Raw genomic sequence first — 11440 nt, 5'->3', positions numbered from 1 at the left:
ATTATACTTTTATTATACGGGGATGAACGGGAGCTCCCTTTTCCGATCGTATATACGGGGGCTGTTCTCGGTGTTGTCTTCAGTATCCGACGACGAGTCTTGCGCGTACTCGAGCTCATCGGCTGCCTCCTTCAAGCGGTCTGATGTCTTCCCTCGCACGGCTGCCTGCTTGGACTTAACCCCTGGTTTCTCGTTCAGGTCTGGCTCATCACTGTCCCGCGTGAAGCCGGAATCCCCTCCCGTGTCGTCCTCCTCGGTGGTCCCACCGTACGAGAAGCCAAGACTGCTACCGTGACTCGACAGAGATTCCATCGACCTCCATGTGCCTTTCTCATATTGACTCTGTAAGCTCTTCCCGAGGAAAGGATCTGCGTTCCACGGCAGCATTCTTAGGTTCTTCGAAGGTCGAAGGCTACCGCCAAGGGCCTGGTACCGGTAGCCGTACCGCTTGATATTCCCGAACTCCAACAGGTCATCGTAGTCTGAGTCGTAGGGGATTCCGCGATGAATCGTTGCCTGTTTCATGAAACCAAGATCCCTCTCCAGCTGCTTGAGTTCCATTCGCTCGTCTTCAACCATCGTGGCCAAGACGTCTATTTTGTCTTGGAGCTCATCATTGGAACTGTTAAATTGAAACCATAACAAGAACCTGAAATTAAGGTGACTTTCCCTTTGAAGAGCAACGAACATACGATTCTACACTTCTGTAATAACAGTGGTGATGTTTAATTCGAATAATGTAAATTCAAAGTTTGCTTTTTCGCCGAGAAGTTGATTGAAAAGGAGGCCTTTTAAACGCTGTGCGAGCAGGTATTTTTCATGTTTGGACTAGGAAGAGAAAAGGAAGTTTGAAATTTGCCCAAAACAATGGAATTGATTAATTTGTACGATCACACTGTCGTAACAATCACCCGGTGGCCTCATGACTGCAACCGAAAAGGGCTGCACCGACCACCAACATGCTTGTCCAATAGTAGTACAACCACCTCAACATTGGACATCTGTTGATAGGTGTCTCTCAGAGCATTACCACATAGTTAGGATGCTGTACTACCTGGTGGCCATGAACTTTTCATTTGGATCTACACTAATTGAGAAGACACCCAAGGAAAGATTGGGATGAGAGGAAAGGAGAAACAACTGGCAGAACTTCGCCTATAGTCTTGAAACAAAGGAACCTCATCACTGAACCACTGAAAAAGATGTTTAACGACGCCAGGCGGAAAAGAATGAATGTTTTTGCTACCAACAGGTTTCTTGCCTGTACCTATTAGCCTTTTGTTAAGGCATTCGTGGCTTGGAGAGCCGTGATCCCAAGCGACTGAATTAGGAGACCACTCACGCTCCAGTCGCTTGGGATCGCGGCGCTCCAAGCAACACATGCATTGCATTGACATAGGCTACTTACCTGATGAAAGAGGCATCTAACTGCATTTCTAGGTCCAGGTCTTCTTTGAGAAGTCTGCACTGGTAGTCCAACAACTTGGTCTCTTCCTTCCACTCCCTCGTTTTACCTATCAGGAGAATCACTTGTGCCTTCAGTATACGGTTGTGCCGGTAGTAGCCGTGGTATTTCTCAATGTCTCGAATCAAGCTTTCTTTCTGCCCGACCATGAGTTGAAAAGCTGCATGTTGAATCTCCTTGCCCTCGATTGCTTCGTCAAATTTCTGACGCAGCTTCTCAAGTTTCTTCTCTTGCCAAGTGAGGTTGTCGACATCAGATTGCTCGCCTTCGGTGTCATGTTTGTTTGATTTAGGAGGTGGGTTGGACTTGTCTTTTGCCTTCCTCTGAACTGAAGAGGCTTTAGATTTGTGGATCTTTTTCGTTGGGACATATTCTTCAGGGGGTTGTTTTTGGCCGGGTTTAGATCTGTTGGTCTTTTTCGGTGGGATGGTCTCGGCAGGGTGTTGTTTTTGGCCTTGCTGCTCATTCGATGCTTTTTGGTTGTTTCTGTCGTGAGTGGGTTTCTGTTTCATGTTCCTGTTGTCCTCTACCACTGTATCTCCAGTACTTTGATTTTCTTGTGGCCTCTGCTTCTTGACTCTGGTGGTAGTAGACTCCTGCTTCACCTGCTTTGATCTGTTCTGATTTCTTTCTTTAGTGACTGTGCTAGCTCGGTTCGTTGTCTGGCTTTCAACTATCTGTTCATCTCCCAACATTTCTGGTTCTGGTTCACTTTTATTTCTCCCACCACGATCGTGATCCCTCAAGGTAGGAGGAGAAGGCTTGACTTTGTTTCTCTGAGTGCCTTTCGTTTGGATTTGACCTGCAGGTCTTGCTTTCCGGGGCTGTTGGCTCACATTATGAGGCTTAGGTTCTTCAGCAGCGCCTGGTCCTGCAGACTCTTCTGAAATTGGTTCTGGAATAGTTTCTCCTCTTTTCTGGCCCTTTCGGCTTCCATCAGGTTTTTCTGGATGAGAGGGATTCTTCGACTGCTTTTTTGGAACCGCCCTTTTGGGGAATGACTCCTCGTTTCCCGGCTGCTCTTTTTGCTGCTTTGCCCCTTGGTTGCCGACATCGGTTTTATCCAAAGCCTTTTCACTGCGACCGGCTGGATTGGTTGGTTTATTGCGTAAGGGTGCCCTTCTTGGTTTGACAAGCTCCTTCCTTTCGGCATCTAGCTCTTCCATGCTTCTTACCTTCTTTATTTTTCGTCTGAACACAGCTGGTTGTGTCATGGGTTGATCCTTGACAGGAGTTTCCTCTTTCTGTTTTTTGCTGTTTTTCGGAACGGTCTTAGGCATTACAGGTAAGTCGGAGTCTGGCGATGACCAGTCACTACCATATTCAGAATTCGGGCCCAGCTTTCGCCGAATCTTCTCTGCCTTGTACCACCACGCCCTTGCAAATATAACAGCCATACGGCTCTTGTTAAGCACGTCCGGAACCAGCCTCAGAATACTCTGAAACCTCGTACAGTCCTTGAACTGGCTGATGCTGTGCTCGGAGCTGGCGTCAAAGAGAGTTGAATCGACTTCCGTCTCCTCAAGTAGCTTCTCCCAAGACGAGATAGTCTCTTCGATACCGTCAACGGTGCATGACAACTGCTGACAAAGCTCCCCTACTTCAGAAGCTACGTCTGGCGGTAAATCTTGAGCAGGTCCCTTCTTGGACGACTTGCCCTTTTTCGCCCCGGTGCCATTCGCTTCTGTATTCTGAAGTCTAATAAACATCGTATCGTAGAAGAAGTCGAATAACACGGTGTGGATTCTCTCTTTGAAGACCCTGGACAACCGTCTGAGGTAACCCACATACTTGAAGAAGGTTTTGAAGAAGATATTGCTGATTCGTCGGTGTGTCGACCGAGGAGCTCTGTGTACGACCTGGCGGAGGGCCTGGAGTGAGTTGACGGTCTGGTTCGGGGGCACGATGCATTTGAGCTCTCGGTAAAGTCTCTCGATGGAGAAGAGGTTATCGGCTCGTTGGATGTATCTTTCAAAATCGCTGAGCTGTCTGTGCATGGCGTAGTTTTGCTTCTGTCGACTTGCACCGATCATCTCATCGGGATGCGTCTGAAGAAAAAAAAAAAAAAAAGAAAAGTACAAAATGAAATATTCTTCTGCAGCTGACTAAACCTATAAATTACATGTGAGTAAAAAATCACAAATTTTCACCCATAGAAAATTATAAAGACATAAAAGGCCTACCTCGTACGGTAAACCAATCAAGTTTAATCATCTATAACTTTTATCACCAAGAAATATCCATTCCTAGTAATAAACAACAAAATTTAATACACTTTAAGTAAATGGGGGTGGGGGAGGGGGTGGGGGAAATGGCTCCTGCTTGTATTTGCCCTAGGTAACCGTTTCCCCCCCTTCAAAATCGGCGTTATATGGCAGGGCATGACTTTTAGTCAAGGTAAAACACGAGCAACATAGTTCTGAATACCCTGAAGACGTTTAATTTGAGTACAAGGAAGAACATAAAACAAAACAGAAGCGAATTAAACATATGGGCGATTCCATGGTTAGTCGCATTACACTTTTTAGTGTCATTTCTTGATCTTGGTGCTAGTAGTTCTATGTGAGATATTATTTCCACTAAGTTTATAGACTGATTTGTACTTGACACCCAAGGCTTTTAAGTGATGATATTAAAAATGTTGTGGGCGTTGTACTCTGGATGTTATAGCTTTGTAAAAAGCGGTTAGTCGCATTACACAAAAAGGACATGATAAAAAATACACTTGTCTCAATTCAAAAGTTTCCTCAAACTAAAAAACTTGCAAAGGTTTTACTACATTTAGCACACATCTCTTATACATTAGTATCCAACAGGATACTTATAAATAGTCAGCAACTTGAACTTTTAGGTTTACGTGGCAAAACCATGGTTAGTCGCATTACGGTTAGTCGCATTACACGTTTCCACTCAATTTAGCCACGCCTACGTGGAGCCCAAGCTGAGTTCTTATTTGGCAAAATTGGGTTCATTCCTTGTCAACAACTAAAAATAAATTGGTTTCGTATGTTAGCTATAACTTCTAAGGGGAAAGAAAGTTGTGACAAAAACTTGATTTTTTTGGTGTCATGTCCATGTTTGCTTGGAATTGCCCATATCACTTCTGGAAACTACATCAGAGTGGACTATCTGCTTAGTTGCATTTTGTGTCAACAATTTCCTTACTTTGCCTATTAGAACATGCAATACTAAACGTAATGTGAACTAAGTATCACGGCAGAGTCGAATATCACACCAAGGTTACGAGCTGTGGTATTGAAATCTTGAATGCCTAAGAATGTTCAAAACAAACCTGATTGTGATTTCTTGTTGGATGTAACAGTAGCTAAAAAGCAACCATAATTATAGTTGAAACAAAATAGGCAAACAATCGTGAATTAGGTTAGTGGCTCTAAACGAAGCTGACTTGTTTTTGTCTGTTTGGCTGTGAGTCCTATATTATAATTTTAATTTTTAAAATAATTATAAGAAGAAACGGAAAAGTGCAGTTCCTATAGTTGTAATAAGAATGTATTTCAATATACATTACACAAACAACTGTCCGCTGTATAGCACTCTCCTCAAAAGCATGTCTTTGTTAAAAAAAAAATATATATATAATAATTTCATCCTTTGTTATAAAACATTTAAACCCAACCGAACCGTAACCAAACGAACGCCGTTGTCATGGCGATGGTGATGCCAATTTGGATACGAGCAATTAGCTGGAAGGTCATGCAGTGCATGTATATTTCAGTATAAGTAACATCATCAGTGGTATAGACAAAGGTACCAGCTAAATTTGTCATCATGGGAACCGAATGCCCTTGCACTCTTCCATGTACTTCTAAGCCTTTCAAGCTAATGATTTCGAAGGGTAATGTGCGTTCTCAGATTCTTGAACAGTGGGACCTACTTGGGTGAAATCTGCAAAAAAACATTATATATCCAACAAAACATGGTTCACTCCCTGGCTGCCGGACTATGTTGATTGTCTTTGGATTGATGCTACAACAATCTGCTTATCCAATAATGCTTAGAATCTTAATAATATTGAACTCAATTTGTTTTTGTTGATGTTACCTTTCCCTTCTTATTCAGTTACAATGTTGTGGCTTTTAGGCTTATTTGACTTCCTGTTGTGATGTTTTTCAATGTAAAAATTCTGGCTTAATAATGATATTAATAATGATATTAATAACAATGAAGCCCTTTCCACTCATTGTTGTCATTCAGCATTTGTGCTGCAATGACAGTTTTAATAAACCATACATAGCTATATTAGCCCTCACACGGGCATCATGTCTGCAACTAGACCGAAAACACATTTTGATATTACTCGCTAAGTTAAAAAAAAACACACACAAAAACACACAGGTGAAACGCGTCAGTTTGTCTTATACTAGAAGTCCGTCGGTGTACATCATTACACAATACCCTTGTTTTAGTGAATCCTTGAACACACGCTTGTGAATTGTTGTCAGTATTTTCTGCCAAATGACAAAGATCTTGGATGATGTACAAATTAAATAATTATTATTTAAGGTATTCGTGCAACTGAAAGAACATTTTCATTTGTTGAAAACAAAAATTTCGTTTTCGCCTCGCTGAATGGAATATTCCATCTTCTCCTCATTAAAAATATTTACGTCGTTACACTCATAAATATTCACTATTTTGTAAAATATTCCTGGAAAAAATAAAAATTTAATTTCCCTTGGTATCGCTAATTAACCATACACGTAACGGTTCCACATGAGTTCCCTGACTGTATAGTTGTATACACGCCCCAATGGCTGCGACTGTTTGTGTGCTCCGTCCATCGTGGCCCGAGTGGATAAGAACACAGGATTCAAGCTCTGGTGTTTCTGATCAGCAGAGTGTGGGTTCGAGACCCAGTGGGACGTAAAGCCGTTGGTCACGTGTGTTGTGTAATGCACATAAATAATAACGCAGTGCACTTATCCTAAACAGAAGGGGCTCGCCTTGGTGTTCTTGGTTTGATCGGCAACATATTGCACCATAGTAACTTGTAAACCATTAAATGGTGCTATTAAGGAATCAGGTATCAAACTTTAAAACGTAGCTGCACATTTGCAAAAAAAGAAAAGAAAAAATGTACAAGCATGTGTTTTAGGATCAAGTACACGGGGTAAGGTACCGATCACTAATCCGATATTATGGTGAGCATAGTTTTTTGTAAACATACTTTTTGTGCTCGATGAAATTGGACCCTTGATGTCTAACCGATGATCATTGTGTACTTGATATTTCACTCATTTCGTGTAATGTAAACATCATGGGAATTCGGCACATGTAGAAATCGACCCACATGCTTATTATGATTCTAACACGTTATTATGAACACAATGAACGACAGAACATGCCTGTAGATGGAATGGTCGAGCCTTTTGATGGACTTGACCCTGCTTTGAGTCCGTCGGCATGTGCTGACTCATTTTATTGACACTATTGGGAATTGTCTAAGACCAGTCTTTTCAATTGGTGTATCTCAACAAATGCATAAAGTAATAACAAACCTAAATTTTTAGCTCGATTGGTCGTCGGAGTTGCGAGATAACTATGAAAGAAAAAAAACACCCTTGTCACACGAAGTTGTGTGCTTTCAGATGCTTGATTTCGAGACCTCAAATTCTAAACTTAAGGTCTCGAAATCAAATTCGTGGAAAATGACTTCTTTCTCGAAAACTACGTCACTTCAGAGGGAGCCGTTTCTCACAATGTTTTATACTACCAACCTCTCCCCATCCATTACTCATTACCAAGTGAGGTTATATGCTGAGAATTACTTTGAGTAATTACCAATAGTGTCCACTGCCTTTAACGAGGGACGTGTTGTTCTTTGAACTATTCGATTGCGTTAATCCTACGAAACTCTGCCATCGCACTTTTGTGTACAACATCACCAAGTCTTGTTGTTAATAATGGTAGACGTACCACATTATACAACTAATTTTGATAATTTGTGATAAAAACACAGGCAATACTTGGCATGTAAACAACACACTCAGGAAAAAAACCCACCAAAACAACAACAACAAACAATTAAAACAAACCCCCAAAACTATGATACTAGAGAAAGGAAATCAATTATGGAAAAAGGCCAGTCAGCATGCCACGGAGGCGTTGCAAGCAACTGATCCCTTTATTAAATACACAGTTTATTATTGTATATTTTGAGAGGTAATCGGTTGCCATCTTCTATTGTTGAATGACAACACCTATCAACAAAGAAGGTGAATATTTCATCAACATAGGCGCGGTCAAGTTTAAAGGCACTGGACGCTATTGGTAATTGTCAAAGACTAGCCTTCACAGTTGGTGTATCTCAACATATGCATAAAATAACAAACCTGTGAAAATTTGAGTTCAATCGGTCATTGAAGTTGCTAGATAATAATGAAAGAAAAAAACACCCTTGTCACCCGAAGTTGTGTGCGTTTAGATGGTTGATTTCGAGACCTCAAATTCTAAACTTGAGGTCTCGAAATCAAATTCGTGGAAAATTACTTCTTTCTCAAAAACTATGGCACTTCATAGGGAGCCGTTTCTCACAATGTTTAACACCATCAACCTCTCTCCATTTACTCGTCACCAAGAAAGGTTTTGTGCTAATAGTTATTTTGAGTTATTACCAATGGTGTCCTCTGCCTTTAAGTGAAAAACACGAAAAACTTTGATCTGTCCCCAGTTTAACATATTTTTTTAGCATGGTTGATGTAGAGGTTTTTCTTTTAAATTGGACACCAGTCATTTTGTGAGCCTTCTACTTTCAAATAACGTTGCCATATCTTTGGTTTTCAACCTATCCACCTTTTCAAAACTTTAAAACCATAAAGACAACCTTTAAAAGTGACATCCAAACACAACGTGTTAAATTCACCATCATAAAACAGAACTACCGATCCGTAGCTATTTCACTAACTTAATTGCTTTTAGGGTTTTCAAGCTCTCCTCACAAAGAATGTTTAATTTAATAAATAAAGAATAATTTTCCAAAGAGGAATAATATGACAGCTACCATATTAATTAATAAACGAATGATGATCACACACAGACATACCGTCTGTCTGAAAATTGTACACAATCAGATGACCTTTACGGAAAATGTTAGCCCAGTAATTACTCAAATAGTATGGTTGTATTCACATATTTTTTAGAAATTACGTCAAAATATTATTAACATATTCTGTCATACACCATTTTGATGAATGACACGGCTTTTTGGTTTTCGAAAAAATAATAATCCATTATAAACCTAAAAGTTTATGTACTGGCGGATGTGTTGCTACAATTTGGTTTGATTGTTTTAAATAAGTCTGATATTCACCGACCCTAGTGTTGTAATTGAAACCCCATAAGTCGTGTGGCAAAAAAGACGAACATTATTTAATAAAACCAACATTAGTAAATATTTAGTAATAAAATGGTCCTTAATGAAGTGGCCAGCACTAAATGCACGGCACGTTTCATGGCATTCAATCCTGCATGGTCTTAATTAATAAGAATCAATACCTACATCAATGATTGTTATGCCCTTCATACAATAATTGCAGTGCAGCAGTTTGTTAGTGTTATAATCGACTTAGTAATGCAGCACGCAAAATTAAACAGGAGTAAGCAGGATTCGTTGTAGCCAAACTGCTTTGTGTTTTGAGCTAAATCACTCTTATATGGAAACCACTTAAAGGCCAAGTAAACAAGAAGAAAAACAAAGACAAATACTCGTTAATTGTTTTATAATACCTGCGAGCTGCGATATTGTTTAAAAGGTGGCTGCAGTTTTTTTTTTTTAATAATTTAAACGATTAAACATGACTTTTCAAACCTGAATTTTTTTATGTTATTTTTTATTAAATGCGCAAGTATTTTAAAAATGGTTTTCAAGAGATAAGGGGAACCCACCCCGCCCCTAAAAGGGGCATAAACGTGACGTCATGTCGGGAACCCGAGCCGTCGGACCCCCTGGCTGTGTGCATATAGAGACGTGTGCACTGTGTGGCCTGGTACCTAGGCGCGTGTAGTTAGGGACCAGACTCTTTTTGCCGACGATATGTTTAAATTTCCGACGTGACGTCGATTGTAGGGGGCGGTAACAATCCACAAAAGGGGGGGGGGGCATGATTTATTCGCTAATTACGCAAGTGAAAATTTTTATTGAGGTTCAATACATATATCAGAAATAAATGACAGCAAAATTAACTGTTTTATTTTAATATTTTAATTCCCTGCAGCATCCCTTTAAATGCATTGTGCACTATTGGTAACCAGCAATGGAGAGCTACTGATAATATAAAACATTGTGAGAAACGGCTCCCTCTAATAAAGCAACATAGTTTTGGAGAAAGAGTAAATTTCCCACTCCAACTTAAATAGGCCTACTTCAGGTCTAAAACATTTTAGTAAGCATCTGAAAGCAACAAAGTTGTGCAATAAGGGTATTTTTTCTGTCATTATTCTCTTGCAACTTCAAAAATCAATTGAACCAAATTTGTTTACAGATTCTTTTTTTTATGCTTGAAAAGATTAGTTCAGATTCACCAAGTAGGAATGCTGGTCTTTAAAAGTTACCGGAGGTGTACAGTGTCTTATAAACGGATGCACTTTTTATTATTATTTCAAGTATCGACCTAAGGCTATAAGACAATGGAGAATATAACTCATAGAGATATGACTTAAATTAAACTGTATTTTTAATATCATAATAATTGGCTGATACCTTTTTCAGGTAAGCATAATTTGTTTGTCCTAAGCTTGTCTTTGTGTTAAAAAAATTGTTTGATATTTGGCACTGGTTCTTAGTTAAACCATCATTTCGGTTGTGTTAATTGAACCCTAAAAAAAAAACTTTGAAAAAAACACGAACATATAAGTATAAACGAAAATAATACTTTTGAAGGTACTAAATGATAGCAGTATTATAGCGACGTTCCCTAAAAGACCATGGTTTTCAAGCGAACCAAAAATACAATGATTAAAAAAACTCCCCCTATTTGTTTAGTGACGACATATGAAAAATAATGCCCTATCACAAAAGTGTTTATTTTCGGTAATGTGTGTATTATATAGTCTTTTTTCTTATATTGAAAGAAAAAACTCACGACGTCCTCAGTCTGTTATTGTCTGCGTTTTGTTATTATAAACGCAACGGCCAAAATACCATCCAGGAGTCGATAGAAAAATAATCCGAAATTGATTTTAAGGTATATATACAGGATTGGTAAAGTCAATGTTTAGTCTTGAATGAAAGGCTTACTGGTTATGAAGTAATATTAAAGAACCAGTTCCCTTTGTGAACAAATTTATCTTATAACCAGCTACCTATCCACCCTGCCCCCCCCCAAAAAAAAAAAAAAAAAAAAAAAAAATTACTAAACACTTAACAAAAAAAAAAACAAACGCAACAGCTGATTACGGTTGTTACAACCATAATTCGGGGAAATGTGTTTACAAGTTGAAAATTTGTGCATTGCTTTTCACCATCTCTTGACTCACACAACATATTAAACTTATTTTTTTTTCGTATAATAGGCATTATGCTTGATCACATAAAATATGATGACTGTCTGCGACTATTTTGTCAGCTCTCTACCAAACCTGGCTGTATAATTTCACATTAAGGGAACACGGTATTTTGTTTTATACTTACGTAAAATATTTCAAAATAATCCTCCATGTCCATGGTCGCTCTGTTCACGTTGTAATAACACGTTGACAAATCTCCAGTAGCCAAGGTATGACCTGCCGCAGTGGTGGTTTTGTTGCGTTTCGATCGAAACTGCGCGGGAAAATTCAGCTGAACTGGCGGCATCCACGGTGATGTAGAATGTTGGCACCGAGTGTAAACGACTCTTTTCCCCCAAGAAGGCTAATCAAGCCAGTTTATTGTTAGGCTTTGATTGCCATGGCAACGTGTAAATGATCAAGTTAGTGGGCCGGTAGACTAGGGAGTTGTGCAATACTGGAATTATGATG

The 11440-nt window shown here is 39.5% G+C and overlaps 1 protein-coding gene across 1 annotated transcript; it reads right to left on the bottom strand.

Moving 5' to 3' along the window:
• Positions 1 to 12: 12 nt before the first annotated feature.
• Positions 13 to 11200, bottom strand: LOC139948933 (uncharacterized). Its single transcript, XM_071947304.1, has 3 exons — positions 11115 to 11200; positions 1409 to 3513; positions 13 to 622 (listed from the first exon to the last, which is right to left on the bottom strand). Exons 1-3 carry the CDS (start codon positions 11145 to 11147, stop codon positions 13 to 15), a joined length of 2748 nt encoding a protein of 915 aa, XP_071803405.1. The 5' UTR covers positions 11148 to 11200.
• Positions 11201 to 11440: the final 240 nt, after the last annotated feature.

This window comes from Asterias amurensis, chromosome 16 (assembly GCF_032118995.1).
Source record: "Asterias amurensis chromosome 16, ASM3211899v1".
NCBI lineage: Eukaryota > Metazoa > Echinodermata > Asteroidea > Forcipulatida > Asteriidae > Asterias > Asterias amurensis.
This window is presented reverse-complemented; position numbering and strand designations above follow the sequence as displayed.